This window comes from Sycon ciliatum, chromosome 13 (assembly GCF_964019385.1).
Source record: "Sycon ciliatum chromosome 13, ocSycCili1.1, whole genome shotgun sequence".
In the NCBI taxonomy this organism is placed as follows: domain Eukaryota; kingdom Metazoa; phylum Porifera; class Calcarea; order Leucosolenida; family Sycettidae; genus Sycon; species Sycon ciliatum.
Genome location: NC_088655.1, coordinates 24,328,235 through 24,354,572, shown reverse-complemented (window position 1 = coordinate 24,354,572; position 26,338 = coordinate 24,328,235). Strand labels below are relative to the sequence as shown.

The 26,338-nt window shown below is 50.9% G+C and overlaps 1 protein-coding gene across 1 annotated transcript; it reads right to left on the bottom strand.

Annotated features, from left to right (window-relative positions):
• Window positions 1–4,007: 4,007 nt before the first annotated feature.
• Window positions 4,008–25,465, bottom strand: LOC135829492 (uncharacterized). The gene is made up of 10 exons (XM_065341897.1): window positions 24,618–25,465; window positions 20,252–20,420; window positions 12,580–12,689; window positions 11,155–12,215; window positions 10,506–10,666; window positions 10,089–10,194; window positions 9,443–9,488; window positions 8,933–9,015; window positions 8,508–8,663; window positions 4,008–7,759 (listed from the first exon to the last, which is right to left on the bottom strand). The coding sequence occupies exons 1-10, from the start codon at window positions 24,913–24,915 to the stop codon at window positions 4,853–4,855; spliced, it is 5,097 nt and encodes a 1,698-aa protein (XP_065197969.1). The 5' UTR covers window positions 24,916–25,465; the 3' UTR covers window positions 4,008–4,852.
• Between the last annotated feature and the right edge of the window lie 873 nt (window positions 25,466–26,338).

The following is a 26,338-nucleotide window of genomic DNA, read 5'->3' as shown; positions in this document are numbered from 1 at the left end:
CTTAAAGGGGAAGTTAAGGCAAAAATCAAAATTTCACCAGTTGTAGTCTTCGGGGTGCTGAGTCGAATGGTCTTGGTCCGAGAAAGCTGAGACGCTCCCTTCCTACTTGAATCCCAATCGAACTCGCGCACTTCCACCGAAACTGGGTGACTGCGCCCTACTAGATGGGGATTTGTATGCAAAATGTCACTAAAAGCGCCATTTCCTTCTTATAAAAGCACCGATGACCGCGATTGGCCCATATGACTGTTGTAGTCTTTTGGACGCTGAGTCGACTGGTTTTTGGTCCGAAAAGGCTGCGATGCAGCGTTCGGCCCTTATTCCCAATTGAACGTGGTTGAACAAGCGGTCACGTGCTCCTGGGTGCCCAAATCACCTGGTCACCACGCCAGCAGGCGACAACTTTCACACCAAGGTTCAACTCGAGTTCAACTCGAGTGACAGGACTGCACCCAAAAAAGGTCAAACTGGCTAGTAAGTTGTACCCTGCAGGCACGGTGACCAGGTGACTGGTGTACGCAGGAGCACGTGACCGCTTGTTCAACCATGTTCGATTGGGAATAAAGGAGGAACACTGCATCGCAGCCTTTTCGGACCAAAACCAGTCGACTCAGCGTCCAAAAGACTACGAAATATGGGCCAATCGCGGTCATCCGTGCTTTTATAAGAAGGAAATGGCGCTTTTAGTGACATTTTGCATACAAATCCCCATCTAGTAGGGCGCAGTCACCCAGTTTCGGTGGAAGTGCGCGAGTTCGATGGGGATTCAAGTAGGAAGGGAGCGTCTCAGCTTTCTCGGACCAAGACCATTCGACTCAGCATCCCGAAGACTACAACTGGTGAAATTTTGATTTTTGCCTTAACTTCCCCTTTAATTAAACCAGGTTTTATTATAGTTAGAGCATTGCTCGCGATTAGCAAGGTCCCTGGTTCAAGTCCCGGTGGTGTGACTGATGATTTTTTCTTTCTTTCATATCTGGCTTGCAAGTGTTGAGTTTCGGAGAGAAAAGAGCAGTACGTGGCATGTGGCCTCTAATTTCCTAAAAACTTTGAAATTCTCCGTGAAGTCCAAATTTGAAATTGCAACTTGTATTTGCTCGCAGTGGAAATTTTTTTGTATTGTATTTTATTATTTTACTTGGGCATTCCCAACAGACCCTAAGGTCTTCTTACAGGGTGCCCAAGATAAATGAAATTGTTTAGTTCCTGGCGAAATGAATTGGGGGTATGATTTGGGCGAAGGGATTCGGGAAGCGCATTAAAGCGGTCAGCACCAAGGAATGAAATAGATCTGTCTCCAGCTTGAGCTTGCACAATGGGTAAGGAAAGGGAATAATTGACTTGGACATAATTTGATGCGCTCCCCATGATTTCAAGCGAATGGCCGAGGGCCCTCTTGATTGGTGTGAGTTGCCAGTATGATGCAAGCCAGATATGGATTGATCGAAGAAGGATAGATTTACCATCACTGTGGATAAGAGTCATACTGTAGCTCAGTTGGTTAGAGCATTGCTCGCGATCAGCAAGGTCCCTGGTTCGAGTCCCGGTGGTGTGACTGATGATTTTTTCTTTCTTTCATATCTGGCTTGCAAGTGTTGAGTTTCGGAGAGAAAAGAGCAGTACGTGGCATGTGGCCTCTAATTTCCTAAAAACTTTATTAATTTTATTATTTAAAAATTCGACGAGGAGACAATAATTTTAATATGGCAAGAAGTAGGACGAGCTGAAGCGACATGTGGACTACTTTATTAACAATGTAAGCGATGGAGACGATGCAAGAAACAACCTAAAGGGTAATACCTTGATTGCTATATTATTTCCTTTGTTCTCATTTTGTTCTTTAGTACAACGGTGATTCCTGAAGAGTGTTGTACGAAAACTTGTTCGAATCATCTTTTTTTTCCATTGCCTTTTTCTTCTTACATGTATTTTTTCCTTACCCTTTAGGTTGTTTCTTGCATCGTCTCCATCGCTTACATTGTTAATAAAGTAGTCCACATGTCGCTTCAGCTCGTCCTACTTCTTGCCATATTAAAATTTTATTATTTATTTATTTTATTTTATTTCACCGTCCAATGGCAGAAGCCAATGCAAAGGAGGGGGCTTTTTTACTGTACAAGTTCCGTGTATATCTCAGTACAAGTCGATATGCAACCACACTACACGTTTCGGTCTGCAATTGATGACGTTTTCACGCGACCAGCATGTGACTGTTGTGACTATATGCAACCCCTTCAGCAGACATCGTGTAGCAATATGCCAAACACACACTGACTGTGTGTGTGTGTTTGGCATTACACTCGGACGTCTCTTATCCGGGCACCTTGGGACCGGGCACTGCCCGTATCTCAGATTTGCCCGTATCTCAGGATAACTCATCTACCATGTATCATATCATTTTTGAAGAAGATTATTTGGAACGTATTGCACATGTTCAGGATACAAAAGGAACCCATTGGTAAAAATGTGTGGATTATATAGGTTGGCAGTGAAAAATAAGCACTTCCACATACGGAAAACAGTTCAAAAACCTCAAATGCGAAGCATTTGTGGTATAGGAACTCAAGCTGAAGGTGCCCGGTAGAGAGGCGTGCCCGTATCTGAGGCGTCCGGATAAGAGGCGTTTGAGTGTATTGCTACACGATGTCTGCTGAAGGGGCTGCATATTATGCCATCCGCCAAACTATTAATAATTATTTTACAACTAAATTTCATGAATTTTTACATCGCTGTTCTCCTCTGTTGTATAAACTGCATACAATTGGCTGATCGGTGTTCTCTGCCACGTTATATATTGACATATGTCCATTTTTCTTTGTTTTTAAAAATTTTCTTTGTTGCCATCTTCCATAGGTCGGTCAAATAGTAGAACAACCTATTACTATAATGTCCATTTGTCATTATCTTCAAAAAGACATGCCTCAACATGCAAAACGTGTTGTACCTCTCTAATGGCCCATGCCCATCCCTGTGTTTCTACGTGCAACATTATTCTCCCTGGTTCTGCTTTCGTTCTATTGGTGGACATGACGCGCAATATTGGAGAGCGATTCTCGGTGCCCTTTTTCTCTAATGTGCCTGCTCTCTCTTCTGGTTGCTCCCCAACTGGGGGAACTGAAGGCCGTTGGAAGATACTAGCGTGCTTCACTCTTTGGTGAGTTGTCCAGGACAACACGTGATACCATTGGCCAGCGCAGTGATACCACTGCATGTGTCGGCCAATGTTATCACGTGTTGTTCGCTTCCCATCACCATGATTTGAGCGTTTGGCATGGTCTGCGGCTCAGTGGTTGTGGACGGATGGCAAGCGTCAAAATGCAGGAAATCCGACCCAAAGTGCCAAAACTGGCGCCCTGGACCAGGTCCAATTACATCACTGTACTTTCGATGTCGACAGCATGTTACCATGGTTACAAGGCGAGGACGCACAGTGCTCCTGACTACCACCCAGGGAGTCGGTATTTTACGACTCCCTGCTACCACCATAACCCTGCTGGCAGAGTCCCGGTCTTGTGACCATTTGAACCGTATCGGGAAAACCCCGGTTCGGACCCTCTTTATATACCATCGCTATACTTGTTCATGCGTACTTCAAGTACGTCCAGCCGCATTCGCACCACTTCCAGGGCGTCAATGGCCGTGCAAGTTCGGGCGCCAAATACTACGTGGCATACACCGTGGGTCGGATTTCACCGAGCTCACCTGTAGACACACAGGACAGTCAAATTCGCTGATAACGACTGCGGATATAACGACAATTCGCGAATAACGACAGAATTTCCATGCCCAGAGCAAAGTCCCATCTCACTGTAATACATGATGAGACTTCGGGTATAACGACGTTTCGCGAATAAGGACACCTTTTTGATGCCCCGCCGAGTGTCGTTATACGCGAAGTTGACTTATGTGGTTGGGATAAGACCACACACTGCAACAGGTAAAGACTGGCTAGCTGTCAGCATTCCGCTTCTACAGCCAGACACCATCATCATTATTATCACTGCTCGCTCGTTTTCACCATCGCATTCAAGTTAAAAAAATTAAATATGAACAAGAAAGGAGCAGCAGAGAGGCCACACTGGAGCATGGAGTACACACCAAATGCCCGGCCGGTACAGCGAATAGTGAAATCATGTAGCAGCGCATCAGCAACCATTGTAAATGTTGCCAAAATCTGCTGTGTGCGTGCGCACAGACACACACAGACTATGACATCACAATACAATTATGTGCATGCCTTGACAGGGACGATTAAATTTTAAAAGGAGGATTCAGAAAGAGAACACGAGCATTGACATTGAATTTTGAAATTTACAGTAGCAGCTGGGGGGGGGGGGTCTATAATAGCAATAATAATTATAACACTATTTACAGCAGCATTGGGGATGGAGAGGGGTCGCGGTTAAACGTCACACCCAGGCACCAGACACCAGACACTGGCGTTTTCCGACGATGATGCAGTCCAGTGGGTCTGTTCCATTATGTACATGTACACTGTAGTTGTAGCAGCAGCAGCGAGCGGGATGATAGCAACGAAGATATTACAGCGCACTTCAATAAAGCACACACCCACACACACACCCACACACACACCCACACACACACACATGCACGCACACACCGTAGCCGTGTTGTTGCTATGGACAGTAACGTTATAGACACACGGGAGGCAAGCCTGCAGACAGCCACGCCTCGCGGCAAGTATTTACAAAACACAAGTTCAAATCGTTCCACAATCCAGTCCGACTCCAGAACGACCAAGTCATTCCACCAGGACAATCTATTTTACAGAAGCAAGTCCATATCCGACACCTGACAGAAGCAAGTCCGTATCTGACGCCTTAGAGAAGCACTATGCGCGTCGCTGAGACACATGGTGTTGATGCGGCGGCGGCGTTGCCTGCGGCTGCTGTTGTACCATGGCATGCTGCATGGTGGGAGTCCCCGGTGGACCTGCAGCACCACCCTGATGCTGCTGTTGCACGGGGACCTGCATGTAGTACTGCTGCGGCTGCTGCGACGACTGCTGCGGCGCCATAGCAACCGTGGCGGTCTGGCCCGACGCCATCTGGTAGTGGTGGTACTGGACGCCGGCGTGCGGCGGCATCGGAGGCGTTCCCATGGATACGGGTATGGCGTACTGCTGCTGCTGCTGCTGATGCTGCTGTAGGGCGGCGGCGGTGGCACCACTGGCTGCTGCTTGTGCAGTCTGATGGTAAGCTTGCATGGCTGCCTGTTGATCTGCGCTTGACGGGGCGGCTGCCGCCTGCACCGGGATATGGTAGACCTCGCCGCTGGGCAGCTGCTGCTGCACGTAGAACTGCTGGCCGGCGGGAATGCAGCCGGGAGGCGCCCCCGAGCCGCTGGCAGCTGCGGCCGCCCCTAGCTGAGACGGGTGCACCAGTATCTGCATGCTATGCGGTGCATGCGCTGACGCAGTGCCGCCAGCAACAGAAGGATCCGCGGAGGCCAGCACGGCGCCCGGCGGAACTTGCGCCTGCGAGGGCGTACCCGCAGCAGCAGCTACAACGTGCTGCTGCCCCGGGTGATGCCGTGCCTGCTGCACCTCGTACGCCCTGGGCACGAGTCCATGTGCCTCCGCGCTCGCAGCGCCACCGTAGGCGGCGTACTGAGCGGAGGCTGGTTGATAGGCAACATGCACTGCCTGCTGTGCGTGCTGGGCAAGCTGTGCATGCTGTGCAGACGGATGAGGTTGTGCAGAGGTTGGCGGCGCAGCAGCTGAGGCGGCCATTCCATGCATATCATCCTTCTCCGGCTTGGCTTTGCTCGACAGGATGCCGGCCACGGAGAACGTCGACGACTTTGAGTCGCCAGTCATGCGACCACCGGTATCCATGGGAACAGGCTTTGAAGCGGCCGAGGGAGCACCGTGACCTGGCGGTGCATGATGATGCGTGGAGCTAGACGACGACGTCTTGTCGTGCTTCATGCCCAATGGTGGCGCTGCCGTTGCCGATGACGACCCTGACGACGAGTGGCGGTGCTGGTGGGGGTGGTGGTAGTCGTAAGCGGACGGAGGAGCGGCACCGTGACGATTGACGTCCACTTCCTTGACCAGTGGCGGTGGCGGTGGCGCATGACCACCGCCGCCGCCAGCCGCAGCCTGACCGGGCCTCTCCTTGCCGTGGTGCGACGAGGACGATGCTGCGGACGGGTGCAGGACGCGCTTGGCCTTGGGCTCTGCAGCGCTTGCCTCCGCATCGCCGCCGACTGGTGCCCGCTTCACAGGCCGGACCTCCGCCGCGGGCACCGACTTGGGACGAGACTGTACCTCGGACAGCTGAGAGGTGGCGGTCGCGGCGGTTGTTGTGGTGCCGCTAGCTGACGACACAAACGCGGGCATGCTCGTACTCAACGACGCGCCTGTGACGATGCAGGCGGACGGTTGCAGCACTGGCGGCTCTCCGCAGCTTGCGGGCGCCGTCCCCCGGGACCGTTCCCGCGAGTCCACGGATGTGCGCTTGTGTCGCAGTGGCGCTGCTGCTGCTGCGGTTGCCCCCGGAAACGACGACGGCGGTGTTGCTGCCGGTTTGGCGCTGGAGGAGAGGCGAGCGTTGGGTGTTGCTCCTGCTGCTGCTGCTGCGGTGGCATATACCGCTGAACTCGACTTAGAGATGCTTTGCATGCTAGTAGAGGCGGTGGCGATAGAGCCGATATGGGACGGTACAACCGACGGCGGAAGGGACGATGATTGAGCCGACGTGACGCTGCTGGAGCGAGCCTTACCGCGCGAGCCCGATGAAGAAGTCTTGGAGGACGGCTGCAGAGGAGGCATGCTGGGAGACACAGGACTGGTCACGGTCGTAGGTGTGGTCGCAGCCTTGCTCGACACGCACGGCGTGCTGCGCTGCGACACGGTCGTAATCACCGGCAACAGGGCAGCGGCAGCAGCCGCAGCAGCAGCCGCGGTGGTGGCCGTGGCAGTCACCTTGCTTGACACGCCACTCGTTGCCGTGGAGGTGAGCGCGCGCGCAGACGACGGCTGAAACGAGACGTTGAGAGAGCGCTCGCTGGCCGGGTTCGCCGAGTTGAACAGCCACATTCGCTCGTCGCGCTCCCAGATCTGATGCGCGGCACCACTGCTGGAGCCAGCACTACCACTACCGGTACCGCCTGCGGATGGACTAGACATACCACCACCAGCAGCACTAGCGCCGGAGGAGGAGGAAGAGGATGAGTCGTGCGTGGTGACGTGCAGGATGAACCCGGTGCCGGTGCAGGCCGCCGTTTCCAGACCCGCGTAGGTGTTGGACGCGATGAGAGCGGCCGCCTTTGCCGCCACCTTGCTCGGCTTGGCCCTGCCGCCCTGGCCAGAGCCGGCGGACACCAAGCCTGATGACGGGCTGGCCAGGGAGCGGTGCTCGATGTGGTAGAGGTCGGGCGCTTTGCCACCTCCACTGCCGGCCGCCCTCTTCCGGTCCAGCTTGGCCTCGCGTTCGTAGGTGTCCGCGTCCTCCATGCCACGCTCCATAGACACCGTGCGCTCCGTTTCCATGCGCACTTCCGCGGCCGACCAGTCGCGCACAAACGTGCACAGGTTGCCGTGGAGACGGCTGGTGCTGGCGCGTTGCTCGGCCGCGGCTATGTTCGCCCTGAGCAGCTTGAAGCCGCGGCAGAGCAGCGAGAACGGTCGCTCCAGGCTGACAGCCATTGTTCGGTCGCTGCTGCTGCCACCCCGGTTGCTCAGGCTAAGGTCGGACTCAGAGGATGCTGAGGATGCAGACGACGAGGCCGGTCTCTGCGAGAAGACAGGGAATGGTGGACATTGCACACACAAGAAACACCATTAGTCAACATGACGAAGATGTGCTAGCTAATAGGGAGGTTTCGCTATACGGAATTACGTATGAAAATAACGTAGGAACTGCACGGAATTTTCATACGTAAAAAATAAGAGCTGCTGGGTTTCACTCTACGTGATTTATCCACGACTGCTAAACATGCGTTGTTGCTTTGGAGACACGTTGGCTGCATGCGCCCACCGCATGCACCATGAACCGAAACCGCGTTTTCCATCTTATTTTGAACGTGGTGTACGGTGTGTGTACCTTGTGTTTCGCGCGGCTTGAACGTTGCCACGGACAAATGCGGAAAATGCGAAAAATATTTCAAAAAGTCCTACGGAGGACCCAACGTAGGAAAGAGCTTTCCTACGGAAATCCGTAGAGAGATTAACGTATGAAAGCTGCCCTCGCTCCCCGGCGCGTACGACATACGGATTTTCATACGTAATTACGTAGAGCGAAACCTCCCTAATAACGGAAAACTGGTGGCAAAATGCAATCAGAATCCAGATCTGTGGATTTTACTGATGCAAGGGGCACATGGGACAAAGAATGGTACGGTCAACACCATAGCCTGAGCAGTTGCACGACTGACAAAGTCAATACCAGCGCAAGCCTTATACACACGCATGGACACACACACATGGACACACACACACACGCACACAACTCAACTCCACACCCTCGTTCGCTTGCTCTCACCTCGGCTTTCTGTCGATAAAGACGTATGTCCTGCTGCGTGATAGACGGCAGGTGGAAGATGATCCGGTTGCGTTTGTCCAGGCCCAGGATCTCCGGTTCCCCGGATTCTCTCTGGTATTTGTTGACCCTCTCTCCATCAAACTGAAGCTGACAACTCTGGGAGTGGTGACATCATTGCCAACGTCAAGTGTACAGGAGCAGCAGAACGTTAGAGACGCCCATAGGCACACAGACAGACAGACGTACGCACACACACACAAAACACGGCGAACGGTGGGTTTAGATACGTTTGTCCAGGGGGGATGAACACGTACTGTCAAACACAGTGCCACACAGGGAATATTGTACTTCACACACACACGCACACACGCGCGCGCACACACACGCACACACGAACACACAGATACACATTCAATGTCACGTACCAGTGCGTAATCACACAGGGCATGGAGTATGTCGGCACGCCGGCTCAGATTGGAGTGGTGAAAGTCGTTAGTCAGTGCACTATCTGCAGAGACAGATCAACAACAACAGGGAAGAAGTACAGAAAATCAACGGTGAGAAACGATAAGATGCATTCATGTGACCCACATTTAAGCCCATGCGCTTATACGCGAGTTTTGGCATATTTGAATTTTTTGAAGATCAATTGGTCTCACATATAGGCGCATGCGCTTGTACTTGAGTTACAAGCATGGAGTTTGGAAATTGCACACCAAATCCTGTCAAGATAGTATCTTGGTGGCGTCAGTGTGTTGCAGGATGGGGTTCACTTACAAGCCATTATGTGTTTGTATGTGAGGGTGCGCGCATGCCCGGATATAGGCACATGCGCTTTTTAAATGCACGTCACAGCGGTACACGCGTGCATGCATAAAACCACGGACTCGCAACCAAATACAGACAAACAATATACTTCATAGACACACACGTACTTGCAAGTGCGAGTGCGGCCGAGGATACTCGAAACAAATGCCGTGCCTGCACACGCAAACAGCAGCCAACAGGAAGAAAAAAAAACAGAAACAGACCCTTAGCCGTTGGTTTGCATCCAGCCAAGTTGGTTCCACTGTCCACATGCCGTGATTCACTTTCTACACGAAATGCATTCACATGCCCTGAAGATGACACGGCACTCTACTTCTGCACGCGGCGCACAGACACAACGACCGCGACAATGCGATATTCAAACACAAGTTCTGCTAAGGCAAAATAACTCGTCCCCGTTGCTAATCTCAATCTGCTGATGCACGCGCCACGCTCATCTGTACACCTAGTTTGCCGCCCAATGCTTAAAACATGAAACTTTGCCAATCACGCATTCCAAACCATCCATGTGATGCAAATCTCGCTATACTGAGCGTCGCTGAAGCCGAGACCTCAGGTCGGCGGAGATGCTCCAGTTTCACCACCACAGTTGCGTCTGCAACCACCTCTATCATGCAGTATTCTGTTCTCGAGGTTCGTGGTTTCTTGTAAAAAAAAGAGAAAAAAAGAAAAAACTATCTCTTATTGGCCGCAGGCCATCGTGAGAATAAAGATTTGAAACAGGCAGCAGCAGAAACATCACCAGCACTTTACCTTGCTCTCTCCGTACTGCTCCACCACCGTTCTCCAGCAGTGGAGCAGACGGATGACGCAGACGTTCCACAGGCGATAGGTCATTGGCTGCCGAGACCGCAGCACACTGCACACAGACACACAGGCAAGAGAGAATGGACAGCAGGATTTGTATTGATGTACACAGCACACGTGCACACGCACACAGACACACACACACACACACACAGACCAGGGACGGCGGAATCGGTCCACACCAAATCACAAACTGCTTCAGGTCACCACATGTCGAGAGTTCCCTGAGCAGCCGCATAAACCGTCACCACATTTCCGGACATCCCTTAGCTAAAAAAATGACGACACTTCCGGGCGTCACCTGGCTCTAAGGTCTTGCCATTGTACATTCAGCGGGTGCCCCTAGATCAATCGTTCACTCACCGTTCTCGGATCTGAGGGTGAACTAGCAGAGCGGTCATAAGACGTGACATCAGTGTCGACTGTTGCGGAAAGATCAGACCAATCTCCAGGTCACACAGGCTCATGTTCGGCAACTGGAGAACTTCTCCGTACTTATGCAAGAAGAGTGATATCAGAGACACCTGTGTAGGAGAGAAAAAGGAAGAGAGAGAGAGAGAGAGAGAGAGAGAGAGAGAGAGAGAGAGAGAGAGAAAAAGAGAGAGAGGGAGAGAGAGAGAGAGAGAGTCAGTCAGAGTGTGTTTGCACATGTACGCACCCTCTGTAAGTGTGTGTGTGTGTGTGTGTGTGTGTGTGTGTGTGTGTGTGTGTGTGTGTGCGCGCGTGCGTGTGTGGGTAGGTGCATGTGCATGCGCGTGCGTGTTTGCCATACTCCACAAGGCGTGCATATGTGATCGACCAACTTGGCTCCCCCCGTAAACTCCAATAGGCAGCTATCTGGCACAAGTCTTCATCTACTTCATGCCGCCTGCAGCAGCAGCATCATAAGCAGCGGCAGCAGCAGCATAAGCAGCAGCAGCAGCAGCAGCAGCAGCAGCAGCAGCAGCATAAGCAGCAGCAGCAGCAATGGCAACACCAACAGCAGCAGCAGCGCTCCCCATGTGATACATACCTTACATACGCCCTCTAGAACCACCAGCTGTGGCTCCACTTCACGCGAAATCCACTGCACCAGGCGTTCGGATTTCTCGCGGCGAACGGCCGGTGCTGCAGTCATTGCTGCTGCTGTTACCGCTGGAGATGCTGTCGATATAGAGGTTGCAGCTGTGAATATTGACTTGCTTGTCACAGTACGACTCTCACTGGCGCTGCACACGCTCGTGGCAACACTCTGGCTCTGGGAACTAGTTGAGGACTTTGACGTCGATTTAGCTACAGTTGATGCCGTGGTTACCGAGGTTGTTACTGTTGTCGTCTCGTTTGACTTTGCTATACTGCTGCTACTCGGCGTGCTTGCTGCGGTCGACGGCTTTTTCGTCGTTGCCGCCGTCGACTTCGCCGCGCCGGTCTTTTTACTGCCTCCCGCCGTCGCCGCGGTCGATTTCTTTTCCGCCGCCGCTGCCTCCTTGGGTTTGGCGTCGTCGCTAGACGTGCGGCGTGCAGTGCCTCCGGTGGCACCGATCGTCTTCTTCTCCTCCTTGTCTGCCGTCGCCAGCTTGCTCCGCTTCTTGCTACCATACACCTCCTTTTTAGTCGTTGTTGCTGAAGACGAGGCACCGGACAACGACGATGTCTTCTTGTCGGGGGTGGATTGCTGAGGCTCGGTTGTGCCCGGCGTCGTAGCAGAGGTCTTACTGTGGGCTACGCTACTGCTGTGACTACTGCTAGCGCTCGTAGCTGTTTGAGCAGTCCGCGATGCGCTAGGCGCGGATGACGACAACGACGAAGCGGCAGCGGGCACTGTTGCACACGATTCAGCGCCGCCCGCCTGTTTCACCGATGCATATCCTGAATCGGGGCCAGCGGCCGCAGCAGCAGTAGTGGAGGCGGCGGTGGAGCGAGATTTCTGCTCGTGCTTTCTGGTCTTGGTGCCCGCAACTGGCGCTTGCGGGTAGTGGTGGTGCTGGCCGTGGTGCTTTTGAAGACTGTTGGACTCTTTCAGCAGCTGCAGCAGCTGAGAGTGCGATGGCGGAGTGACCAAGTTGGACGTGCGCGACTGACGGACTCGCTTTCCTGGATGTACGTGAGAAGGAAAACACACGTACACACAGACACACAAAAACACTTACTTACTTTCACCTACACATCCCTATCCCTGTTTCTAATTCGAAATTTTTAATTTTCAATTTTTTCTATTCTTTTCGACGCACACACCACACCACACACTCTGGCATGCACTGGCTGTTGGTAGCCACCCAGGAGAATGAAAGAAGAGCTAGGAGAATGTGAAAGACAAACAGAGACATGTGCGACCATAATCGTCGGGAATTGAACCCGCAACCTCTCGATTGGAAATTGCCTACACATACCACTGCACCATATGGGACACACACACACACACGTGCGCGCACACGCACACCACACACACACGCCTCACCTGCTGCCTCCATCACGGCGGCCGATTCGGCGCTTTTCTTCTTTTCCTCGTATCGCTCCGGGTCGATGTACATCAGAGTGTTGAGCAGGGACGCTTTGTCTCGATATTGTCTGCAGAACACAGAGCAGATCGTCACACATGATTACCAGTACAATGCAGGCCCGACAGAACCGGTCCGCTTGGTCACGCCATGGCCGGACAAACATTTCGGCTAGCAGCGTGCGTTTACTGCTGAGGAGGTCACGTGTATATTGTGTACTCTGTTTTCAATAATTTTTGGTGCTCAATATTTTCGGTATCGGGGCAAAAAGCCAGGTTACAGTCCATTCAGAAAAAGATTATATCCTAGCTTTTGGCCATAAATGGGTCAAATTTTGAGTTTTTGTCACAATTTTCTTGCCAATCCCCCATGGAATGCCCTTCCAATTGTGTTTTTGAAGTCGATTTCTCCAAAAAGCAAGCCATAACAAGAATAGGATTTCGGCCAGGTTTTGCCCCCAAAGCACTGGGGAAAGGCCATGAAAATCCAACCCGTGCGCTCCACTTGCAGAACAGTACATTTGCGGTTCAAACCCCAGTTGAGGTACCTTTTTCGGCCCCTTTTTCAAGTTTCGAATCTCGCGGCACTGGCAAAATCACCAAACACGGGAGCTCTCCAAGGCCAGCGCTCATCTTTTTCTGAATGGACTTTAGGTGAACAGAAGATTTAGGTACGGAGAAGCAGTTCCCTATTGGCGTATGTGTGTTAGTGTTTGTTCGGTGTTTTGAAATTTTAGATATGCAGCAGATGCACCAAAAGTAACGAAAATAAAAGTACACAGAAAATTTTCGAAATTACAGTACCCTCCACATATCATACACAAACTGTATGAAAGACTAGGGTATGCCCGGACCAATCAAAAACTGCTTCCACCGCCGGTCCTGCAAATGTCCAAGCAACGAGGGAGCACGTCATCTGAACTTGGCTCGTTTATAGACACGGTGCTGACAGCCCTACTTCTACCGGGGTTTCGTCGTCGGTATGTTTTTCCACAGCGGGTTGCTGCCGACAAAAAATATCGAAAATTCAGAACTCGCACGTGCACAGCGTAGCACACAGCCACAGCGTACAATCATGAACGGTAATGTCGTGCATAAAAGCAGGGCTCATTCCCGTAAAAGACCAATGTCAGGGCTAGGCTTCTATCCACATCGGGCTTCTATTCGAACCAGGTATTTGTTTTATGTAAGTCGACACTAAAACCAGGCTAGTTATCTGATGCCGGTGCAGCTTGCAAATCAGGCTCATGTTCAAACCAGGCTTCTACGCGAGACAGGCTGTTGTACAAGACACTAATAGTTAGTACAGAAAACGGCCTTGCTCCAAGCGTGACGGGAGGTACTCCAGTCCAGGGTGTCTCTCTACATGCGGAAAGTCCCCCATGCCAACACCAGAACTCTTTTGGAGAGGTGCCCCGCAAACAACCCAACCCCAGCTAAGTGGCTTGTGTCAGTAGTAATCTTCAACCCCGGCACACACACACACACACATGCCATTATCTTCTTAATTACTCTTAATTACTCACTGAGCAGGCCATGCTACCAGAATTTACACACCAAGTACACAGGTTAATAGTGGCAAATGTACTTTAGAAATCACTACTCCCAATCAAGGCTGTTGCTCTTACTCCAGTACAGTACAGTACTACACATTTTGAAGTAACAGTCACAACAAATTCAACTAATTTCAAGGCAGGCACACACACACACACACACACACACACACACACACACACACACAATCACTCTGTGTGAGAGTCCAATGGGACTTTTCGCACTGCACACCCAGTCGAGCCAGCCCGGGGTTGGGAATGCACAGTTCCATCATGGCAAACCTCTGCTCTGGCATACGGCATCAACAAAATTACATCTGTGCAATCCAACCAACCCCACATTAGCACATGTTGCATCCCCCCCTGGCTGGCAGGCACAGTGGGATGGTCTAAGACCTTGATTGAGGAACAGAGGGTACCAGGTTCAAGTTCTGCTTGGAAGCGCTCTCACACTTTGTGTGCTCGGGGGTTACAACTCCTGCGTAGTGCAGGCCCACCTGTCTTTCTCCATACTGAGTCACAGCTCCTGACGAATTAAAACTGGGACCTGTTCGCCGCCTTGCAGAGCTTTAACCACTTCGTTGGTGGGGCTGGTCTACTCACCTCCCACCACTTTAGGAGCTGGATTTGCGCTTTGATCCTTGGGGTAGGTGGCGTTCCTACGAATGTGGAGAACTCAGCCCAGCAGAGTCTCATGCTACCCGTTATTTTTTTGTGCTGACAGTGTAATTATGATGCTATAGTTGCACTGATAAGCAGCATTGATAAGCAGCATTGCAGGCAGGCAGGACCGTACCAATCACAGATATACGTTATCACCATGGGCCTGATGCCGATGCTACAGTCAAGCAGGCGTGCAAACGGCAGCTGTAGTGAACTACTTACTTAGCACTTTCCTGTCAACATGCTAGCCACACAGCAGTGTTTTGTCAAAGTCTTGGTAACACATGTGAGGGGAAGTACAGCCAGTGCAGAGTAGAGCAGAGTGGGCCTGGAGTGGGAAGTGGTTTCATTTAGTCTCTCCCCCCCCCCCCCCCCTTCTCCGTCTTACCCTGCTTTCTCAGAGCCTATAATTACTATACAGAATGATACCTTTCTACTCCAAGTACACTGGACTTGACGAAAAACCATGAGGGGGGGGGGGGGGATTCGAAATGTGCGTGGAGCGGATTTTTCGTGAAGTACCTTCACGGGATATATGCTGTGTCTGTCTCTCCAAAGGGGACTCTCCTGACACGCAGCTCTGCCAAACCCACACTTACGGGAGCGGTGTCAAGCAATTCCGCATCCCTCATCACTCTGAGCACACTCAAAGCTCTAACCATGAACCACCGCCTATGCGGAGAAGGCCTTGGGAAAGTCCGTGCCCACCGCCTATGCGGAAAAGGCCTTGGGAAAGTCCGTGCGAAGGCCGCCTGGATTGCTTCAGGTCACCCTGCCACGTCTTCCGTACACACTTCAAGAATGCAATGGTGTCTTGGGAAAGTCCTTGTGAAAACTGCTGAGACTGCTCAAGGCAGCCCTGCCACATCTTCTGTGCACACTTCAAAACATGATAGTCCAGGTTGGATCGACATGATTGCAGAGTGCCCACACACGGCACTGCTACGATGCGAGTCATCCACAAACACCTGTCAAGGCCGGTACAAACTGAGTATTTCCACGTTGAGCTGCGGGCGCACGCCGGAACGGAGCCATCAGCGAATCAGCCACAACCTGTTACTTCACGGCATTCTCTCTCACTCATGAGCTCACCACCACCACCACCACCAGCAGCAGCACACGGCGGTGGACATGAACAATCGTGGAACGGGCATTGGACAGGATGCGGACCCCCGGTGCGCCTGGTGGTTGATCGTGTCGTGCTCTGGTACAATACTGCAGTTACATGATCTGCACACAGCAGGTAACGGCTCGTGTCTTGTGTTCGCGTAACAACACGGAGCCACACTACACTGGACACACACACACACACACACATGCACAACTAACAATGGCGAAGAGCGAGTCCATTACCTTAGGACCGCTAGTGAGTAAGTCTGCTCCTCGTCGAATCGATTCGACACAAGGCTAACTCATTGCTGCCATCCATGATCCAGAGCACACAAAAATCCATCAAACCCTCGACTCCACAACAGAAAAGCACCACTCCCTGCTCAATACACAGTGTTTCCGCGGGGGGGGGGATTCACCATCATCCGATGAGCTTGCCTAAACTCTCCCTAGAGTGAGAAAACACGCTAAGAATTCGTTTCTCTTCCGCAACGCCGCCATCTGGTACGCCCTGGCTACATGCCCGTGGAGCCACAGCCCCTTAGTCCATATTCCCCCCCCCCCCCCCCCCTCCGCAAGTCGCAAACATTGCCCAGGCATTGACACTGAGCAGAGTACATTGTGTCACTCTCCCGTGACTGCCACTGACCTGTCTCCCTTCTCCTTCTGGAGCCTGGAGCAGCGGTGCTGCCCTTTGTTTCTCATCACCACTTCCACGTCCGCATGCATTTCTCTGAGTGACACCAAACACAATGCATGCGTGGCTCTCCACTAGCACTGACCTGTCTCTTCTTGAGCGCGCGCCGTCCTTCCTAGATCCTTTACTTATCATCTCAAGGATCGAATGTCGCTCAGATTTCTGCGACAGCAAACACAATGCATGTGTGCCTCTCCATTGCCTTGGCACTGGCCTGGCTCTACTTCAGCTCCGTGAGCGTGAGCACTCGGTCCAGTTCACTTTCCTATGGCTTTTTCTAAACCCTCAGTCAGGCCACATAAAAGTAAGTTCTTGCCCTTGAACTCTGTAGGTTCTCTAAGATTTATCAACTGCATTAATTTTGTATTTGTGATTCCCTACCTACATCCTCCTATTGTAAAAAAAAGTCCATACTTTCAAATACAGTTCACACTGTGTCTTTCCAAAGTCCTCAGAAATCTACAAACACCCACACCCACACACAGAGTCTGAGACGCAGATAGACACAGATGGACCCAGGGTGTAGGCTGCAGCACCAGCAACAACAAAAACCTGTGTCCACCAGGCCTCTCGCTCTAAATCAATTAGGGCCCGTTCACAAGGAGCAATTAGGCGATTCAAGATGGAGGATCGGGATCCCAGTAAAACACCCACATCTCCACTCTCTGCAGTCACAGGGAATGCTAATGATTAATTAGTCACAATTGAATAAGGAGGCACAGATGGTGCTGCAGGCTAAGCACCCATGCCAGCTCCACAATCGGCCACCTTGTTAGAGTGTAGTTCTCAGTGTCAATGTCAATAGCCTCTCCAGCGCCAATAGTGCAATACTCATTACTACACCACGCATGTGTGTGTACATGCCACGCACAGACATGCAAACGTACACACACACACACACACACACACACACACACTCTCTCTCTCTCTTCCTTCTATATTTTAGTTTCTGTACCCTGGCCAAAGAGATCGCGGCGAAGATCGATGTCTCTCTCTCTCTCTCTCTCTCTCTCTCTCTCTCTCTCTCTCTCTCTCTCTCTCTCTCTCTCTCTCTCTCTCACACACACACACACACACACACACACACACACACACACGCGCGCGCGCACAAACACACACACACATCTGCACACACACACACACACACACACACACACACACACACACACACACACACACACACACACACACACACACGCACATCTGCACAAACACCTAACAACTGATGAACCATGTGATTGTTGCATGAAAGGAATACTACGCTATTCACAGCAGCCCCCCCCCCCCCAAAAAAAAAACTTTCCGAGCTACACCTACACGTATCTGAAATTCCTGTCACTTCCTATGAGTAGGGAATACAACCTGTGTCCTTCTTCCAGCTACAGAAGTGGTTTGTCCTGGCCGTGAAATCTCAATTCAAAGTCAGTGCTGTGAGTTCATACCAAACTGTGCCAGTTTGATAGCTTGGACTCTCATCTACTACTACTCTAATATGTACTTCCGGCTGGGGCTGATGCAGCCAGGTTGAAATACTAGTTTGGGTGGAATCTGATTTTAGGTGGTTGGGGTTTAAAAGTAAGAAAATGTGAAGATAGCTCATAGCCAATTCTGAGGGTAGGGACAAGAGGTGTTGGAGACCTCCTGTTTCCCAGAGCAAAGAGTGTCATCATGCAACGTACAGTGAAATTCAGTGCAGACTGCAGAGTACTCTAATTTCAGACCTCTTCAAGTAGGTGCTCAAAAAGTCAAAATCTTGGGTATGAGTGCAAAGGACCAAGTGCAAAGGACCAAGGGCAACGGGTTAGGCGAACAGACATTTTAAGTACAGAGAAGGCAAAGGGTTAGGTGAACAGACAGTTTAAGTACAGAGAAGGCAAAGGGTTAGGTCCCTATTGGATGATTCGTGTCAGTGTTTGTGCAGCTATTGACATTTTAGGTATGAAAGAGATGCACGGAGAAAAGTACCGAAAATAAAAGTACACCGAAAGTTCGTAGAATTGCAGTACCTGGGACATAAAAGTTCTACTCTTCTGTTATCGCCGGCTCTGCATGTGCTGGATTGCAGCCAGTAAGTCAGTCAAGTGTCAAGTCATGGCAGGAAGCATGTGCTCCACTTAGGAGCAACTAAAAAACCATCCCCATCCTGGTTCGGTTTGCCATCCGCGCAGGAAGGCCACCACCGTCAAGGAACAATGCCCAGATTCAGCTCCTACAGTGGCCTATTGGCTACATCCATGCAACCAACTTCATGCACTGATACCTGCGGAAGTCGCTACTTTTGAGTTCTCCTCTTCGCATTGGATATAAAGCACTTTTCTGAGGACCCCCAGTATCCGTTTTCAATGATTTGACACACAGTATTCCCTCCCCTGACTTCCACACCCCTTGGATAAAATACCTCACCTAATAGGTACCGGTTTTTATCCCTTGGAAGCTCTGAAGCTTGGAAGCTCTGAAGCTTCATTGATTGACAATGGTGGATTTTACAGTGTCTGTGTCCCGCGCCAAGCTGAATGGAAAGCTGCACTATCTAACCTCCTACTGATAACATACTGAGTCAGGCTGTACATGTGCCTGCACTTCAAACTGTTCCTCAAACTGTTCCTCAGCAGTCAGCACCACATGCTCCAGGCTAGGACTGAGTCCAGGGCCCAGCAGACAACACCAGTGCACACACTCAGTGACAACTAACTAACCTTACTTTGAACTAGCCTGAATACAGTGAATAGGGAGTGGGGACCCTAGTTACCCTACCCTAACAGTGAATACTGAGCTGACAAGCCTGACAGCTGATCAAATGCCAGAATACAGAAACTGATCAGCAATCAGTCACAGCCAACTGTAATCAGCATTGCATTGACAACACACAAGAGCTAGGTGTACAACTACAAACACCCAACAGACAACATAATCATCGTCAGGCTCGTTCGGGCTGGACTTCAGTGAGTGTGAGGAACCATGCACTACTGCACAGATGACAGGGCTGCGACTTCACTGACTAACCTCAACTCAAGCCACAATACAACTCCACTCATCATACAAGCAAAATCGCTGAACTATCGCATAATCAAAGCTACAAAGCGGATGGTTGTGGCACGCGCGCCTGCACACATTCCTCCCATTCTCAGGCCAGACACGGAGGAGCAGCGTAGACAAGACCCGTGTACGCCACAAAATAGTACATAGCGCTAGTTCGAGTTTCGCGTCAAGGACCGGCAACAAACACAAACTCAACTCACTCACCGCGCATACAGTCGGCGTAACTCAAATGAAATTTCACTCGTCTCTGGATCTCGAAGTCAAACACGTACAAACGACAGAGGACTGATTCCCAAAGAAGAGGTTCGTAATCGTACCGACTTCGCGACAACACAGTTCTTGAATTATTTCCAATGCTGATTATTGCGCGAGATTTGGGATGAACAACGGAGAGCTAGTACAACATTCGTCTCTCTGACACGTACTACGTAGGTCTAAAACAGTAAAAGCGACAGAGGAACTAAGCAGTAGAACGCTCGATTCTACTCGCGCACATCAACTAACTTACTTCTTTTGATCAACAATACTCCACAACATCTGCACTGCATGAACAGAAATCACTATCACTTACTTGGGCAGCAAGGCGATCTTCTGCTCCAGCATATGCTCAATGCGCTGTGCCATCTTTGAGATACTGTGCTGCGCACCGTTGAAGCGATAGCAGTTGTACAGCAGCAGGCGAACGTCCGCCACGAACTCCGTCAGACTCTCATACTTGCCCGTGCGGAACTTGTTTTCGACTGCAATGGCACACGCGTACACGGGGGAGGAGAGACAGGTTTATCAGCTGAAAAACCATCAAAAGAAACCAGCAATCGGTTTCGCTTGAAGTGAGTGTCAGGTACTAGGTCGGGTAATGCAGAAGGAATATGGACAAAAAGGCCCTAAAATGGCCTAATTGCAATCATTACAAAACGTGACATTGTAGACAGTGAACTCAGTCCAAAAGCGGGTTGTTGGCACTGGAGCTAGCTCAGTAGCTGGCTTCATTCAAACTCAAAGTGAAGACCGACACTCGACATGTCGACAGTAAAGAGAAAGAATCTGATTTAAATTATTTACTAAGTCATTTGTAGATATCTACTAGTACTAGTACTAGATGTTACATGTACTTTGACTTGGAGTACTACCAGTACTAGTAGTAGAGGCCACTCGTACTCCTGCTTGCTCAACGAGGCGTGAAAAGCCACCTCCGCAGCATACCAGTACAGCAGTCGAGCGCAGTGCCAGCAGATAAGCCTGGATTGGAAGGGCCATCTCGATCGAACTGGACACAATAATTTTTATTAATTTTAGTTTCACTCGCTGATCTTCGTGGTCACTCCACACACGCGCGTCGAGAATCCGGATCAATTATTCGGAATAATCTTCGCAGGCGAACGCACGCAAGGTCTAAAAGGATAGGCATAACACGGATTACCAGTCTGACTCCATCCCTGATACTAGTATTTTTGTAATCAGGCATGGTGGCGGCCTGGCACCAGCGAAACTAACTAATACTTCTCTAGCTAGTCTAAGCAGCTGGTTGCGTTTCTCAACACAATAAGCCGGTGGTAACGCAGATGCACGAACTAACTGTTACTTCACTTTTTCTTTTTTTTATTCCATCGCGCTCAGCTGATCAGACAAGCAAAACTCACAACTACTTCACACAAGTGAAGAGGTAGAGTAGAGCTCAGTAGTAGAGGTAGAGGCTAGAGCTGAAACAGGCGTGAACCAGCTCGAAGGCTGACAAGCCAGCAAACCGCACGCACACACAGTGCTAGTGACACACTCGAGCTCTGCTGCCAAGCTTGCAAGCTGAGTGTCAGATGCGCACGCGATCAAGACCTGCACGCAGTGCATCGCGGTGAAGTGAAGCTGTCAGACTCGACCATGCTCTCAGCTGAGCAGTGAGCTGCAGCGGACGACGGGTCCAAACTGGTCTTACAACTGGAAGAAAAGTACGACCTACTATTACCGCTAGTGGGATGTGTTACAAGAAGATAAAGGAGGTCACGGGAGAGTGGTCCCAGCCAGAGCGTCGAATTTCTTTTGTAGCATCAGTTTGGCTGCACAATAAAAAATAGCACAAATCCAGCACCCAAGCCGCGAGAAAGCTCGTTGAAGTGACTGACTGAAGGAGGAAGCAGCGATACGCGTCAGCGAAGAATTCTTCAACTTCAAGTTCAAGATCAAGAGAACGTGTGCTGCATTTTTCTACACTACAGCCCTACGCTACGTCACCCGAAGTCGAAGATCTTCCCCCAAAACGGGTTCAATCAGTTAGTTGTGGTACATGTACCATGCGTACCTAGGCTAAGTACAGAACATTTTACTGGCTTTGCTATCCATTACGAGCACCATGCCAAATAGGACCTGCGCGAAACACCAAAACAACTGACAAAAGCGGACGTCCTCACAGCTCACGCCGAGAATGTACAATTACAAAGCGCAACTTACTTACTTACGGGGGCGGGGGGGGGGGGGCTACTTCGCGCTGGGTTACGATCTAGATATCAAGCAGACTCCAACCACTCTCAAAATCGTGCATACATCCTACACGGATTTCTCCTTCTTTGTTCGCTTCTACTCTCCAGCTCGACCAGCGCAAGGAGTATTTCCAAGCTGGTCTGAAAGTTCACACCTGGTCCCGAACCACAGCGAAAAGTGCACTGCCGCTTGACACATCTGTGATAAAATGCTGGAAAAGTGTGACTGACTGTGCTCTCGATCTCGTTCTCGCCTCGGCGATGCAGGACTACAAACTACAAACGCAGCCGGTAAAACTTCAAGACTGCGCGAGGCGACAACCATCTACAATGCACTGTCAGCACCCATTCACGCTCTAAAATTCTAATCGTGAGAAGGCTGACTCGGGCACGACCTACAGTACAGACGAGCAAGCGTAAAGTGGAGTCTGTGACGGCAGTCGTGCCACCCAACACTGAACTCCAGGCAAACTTCGAGAGCATAAGTGCATTGTACTAAGTATTTCGAAAAGAGCTCACAGTCGGATTTGCTCACTACCTGCAAGGTGATTTTAGGTACATGACTGTACACCACTCCAACATGTAACGATAGTCCAACACTCTGACTCCGAGTCTAGTCAAAGTCGAAGCTCAAAGCAACACAATCCCGTTAGAAGTGAAGGTTGTTAGCTAGATGCCTGCTGCTCGATGGCTCAAACAAGGACAAGGTCCTGTAGACACTGCAAGCGCACCCGGGTTACATGTAGTGTAGGCCAAAACCACCTACACTACAACATTCGCAGCAGAGAGGAAAGAAATACATTCCGCGCAGAAAACCAGAAGTTCTGAACAGGAACTGCTCAGCAAAACGCGGCGTCAATAAGAAATGAAAAGCGTGGTGTAAACGCCGACCCAGAAGAGAGCAAATCGCAGTGTCCGTGGATAAAATATAGACTGTATGTAGAGTAAAATCAGGAACAGAGTAGTGTAGTGCAGTGTACGACACACGTCCCTCAATGCGCCACGGGCGGAAACTCAGTGTTACTTCTCCATCGATTGGCCGCACACCAGGCACGGTCGTGCAACCGGTGGTCGCGGAGACGACAGACCAGAACTGATGAAAGCAAGGAGAGATGCGATGTTTTAGTGGCCGGTGATACTCGGCCAGCCTCAAAGCCTTCACATGTAGTGCGCGCGACGGCTCCCAATGCAGATCTCCTGTCCAAAATACAACGACTATGATTGTACAGTTTTCCCTGCAACAACATGCAGCCACGCAGAAGCCAGCGTCACGGCAAAGCCAATTTCCACCTGGTTGCAATCCACGGGCATTTCATGTATCGCACTGCGGGAAACCACCTCTTGCTCAACGCCAAGAAAAAGAGTATCCGGCTACTACTCGTACAGTCCTATCTACATCACAACTGATAGTGATACTGACGACTGCAGGTTTATTTGAGACGCTCACAATCTCCGCAGACACAGAGTGAGATAAAGCGTAGCAAAGCTACGGAAGGATTGGGAGAACCACGGTCAGGTACAACCTCAATGCCACGAGCGACTGCACCAAACTACACTAGACGGCAAGAATAGGTGATCCCCTCGATCGACAAGCCTCGAGCCTCTGGCCCTCTGGGTAATCCTATAGGCTATAAATACAAAATATGGTAGTACAAGAATATCCACATCTAAAAGTTGGTAAAATGATTGTACCGATTTACAGAGTCATCGATTCGTAGATCTACCACAAGTAGAGGCGAACTGATGGACACGTTTAGTCAGGACTCAGGATACGAAACGCGTGGAGGACTAGCCACAAGCAACTCAGTTACTCACGTCACCACAATAAATACGCGACAACAATCGCCACTGCACTTGCAAGGTAGCCACTCGGCGCAGACCGAGCACAGGACAGCGAGAAACAGCAGTGCTGCTCCCACCGAGAACCGGAGGAGGAGATACTAAACTGTCCTACAACGCAGCCACACGTAGCAGGGCGAGGGGGGCAATCATGCAGTGTAGGGTCCAAATCAGCAAACGCCACGTCATTATTATTAGTTGTGCGTTACGATGGACTTTTTGAAGTAAGTTCTGTCGCACAGTCCAAGACGCAATTCAACATCGCCATGGTCCACCAGTAGAGGGCAAGCATAAGAACATTCCCGCACAAGTACCAAATGCTGCAGCTGCTAGGACGATGAACTACAAGAAAAAAACTGGTGAGGAGACTGCGGGTGGAATTCCTGCTACGGACTCGCCGTGTATCTCTCATAACACACGCAGAACAAGGCAACAACGCGTGAACAACAAACAGAAGGAGAGAAAGCCACACAACCCGGAGCGTGGACGGGCGATGCAGACTCGGTAGGCACGACCATACACACACACGCACACACGTACACACAAGCACGGAGTGTCAGAAAGCACCTGACGAGAAAGGCAAGCAAATATCCGCAGTGAGTGCTTCGTAGCACTAGCAGTACTTACTTTCTTTGAAGCAGATCGGCCGCTCCACGACCTCATGGTAGCCAGCAAGGCCCATGCCCTCCACGTCGACTGGATGGAGGAAAGGCCACGCTGTGTTGTCTACGGTCAAACATTGCAGTATTCGGTACGCGTGAGTCAACTCAATACTCAGACTGTACAGAAAATCGTAGTCCTCATCCGACTCATCCGACTCTTCCTCGCCAGCTGAGGAGGCACCGTCGGGCTGCTCTTTGGCCACGGCTGCTTTCGCCTCCTCGCCGTCAGGAGTAGTGCAGGAGCTCTTTCGTCGCGAGGACATGATCTCGGTCACTGCTAGTAGAAGTACTACTACTCAGTACGGCAGTGCACCGTCAGTCACCTGAGAGCAAGCAACAGGCCACACTGCTCTAGACTAGTGGCAGTGCAGTGCAGTTCAGCAGACTGCTCAGTATGCAGGAGCAGGATAGACGGAACGTCTCAGGCAGGATCACACGGCAGTACTCCTCCACTACAGCCCTGTCCAAGAAGGTTGCACAGCAGAGACAGAGATCAGCGTGCAGAGCTAGGAGAATCTACTCGACGTAAACCAGGCCAAAAACAGCGTCGTCACGTCCAATGGTGAAGTACACGGCCGATACGGGAACACACACGACGGAGGTTCAGCGAATGCCAGTCAGCCAATATTGGGTAAGTCGGCAAGAGACCTGCGCCCTGAGATCAGCGTTTTACTGTCCTAAGCACCAACAATGTCTACAGCTGCAAATCCTCGCGATCCCCGACTTTGCCAACTAGTACAGCAACTAATTATTGCTTTCTTGGATTCTCTGATCCATCACCGCCAACGGCACTCGACAACGAAATGTGAAATCGCGAGTGCAGAAACACGGCTTTATCAAGCTACTGATAGTACTGTAGTACTCGGAGCTGGCAGATCACATGCTGGGGCTGTGACACTCGCGTCGCGAGCCTCCAAGTGTACTGATCTGTGTGTAGCCCCACGGCCACGCAGTGCACGCACAGCCCAGCGGATGATGACACGCTAGCGCGCTGTACTGCTACTAGTACTAGTGACAGTACTACTACTACTACTAGTACTAGTACTCACACGTCACAGTAGTGGCAGATCGATGCCGATCGACTAGCGGTGTAGGATAGTGTAGTGGATACAGTGGGGTAGATGGACAGACTCCGTTAGTTCGGAGCAGGGAGTCGACCTGGTCGACTCCCTGGTTCGGAGCCGACGGAGGTGCCAGTTCCAGTACTGCAGTATACATCATCCAGCGCGGACTTGGTGAACGGTCAAGTGCCAGGATAACCATGAAACTAGTAGCTGGGAGTTGTGAAGGGGCTTTCACGTTGAGGTTTGCGCCCCCTATGATAATCAGTTAGCTGTCCGGAGACCGATTTTTCCAGAGCTGTGGGCGTCTTGGGCAGCGTTAGGCCCTGGCGGATAATCATGATAATGCCGGCAGAATTTCGAGCAGAATTCGGCAGAAAAATGCAGAAGAAGGAGCAGATACTCTGCAGAACCACTACGAAGTGCGGAGAGGGCTGCTGGCGCCTATTTACGGCTCCATTGTGGTCACAAGCACGTAAGAATCCGGCAGAATACGAGCAGACTGGGGCAGAATACGAGCAGACTGGGGCAGAATACGAGCAGAAAACGCTACTTTTCCGAGCATTACCCGCCAGGCTACTAATTGTTTGCCAGTAGAGAAATTTGATTTAGGACCCTTAGTACA

Coding starts and splice junctions, on each gene's coding strand:
- LOC135829492 (XM_065341897.1), bottom strand. CDS start 24,915: ATGTCCTCGCGACGAAAGAGCTCCTGCACTACTCCTGACGGCGAGGAG. Junction 20,421..24,617: donor GCCGATCTGCTTCAAAGAAA/GTAAGTACTGCT, acceptor GTGCCATTGCAG/TCGAAAACAAGTTCCGCACG. Junction 10,667..11,154: donor TTCTAGAGGGCGTATGTAAG/GTATGTATCACA, acceptor TCTCCTACACAG/GTGTCTCTGATATCACTCTT.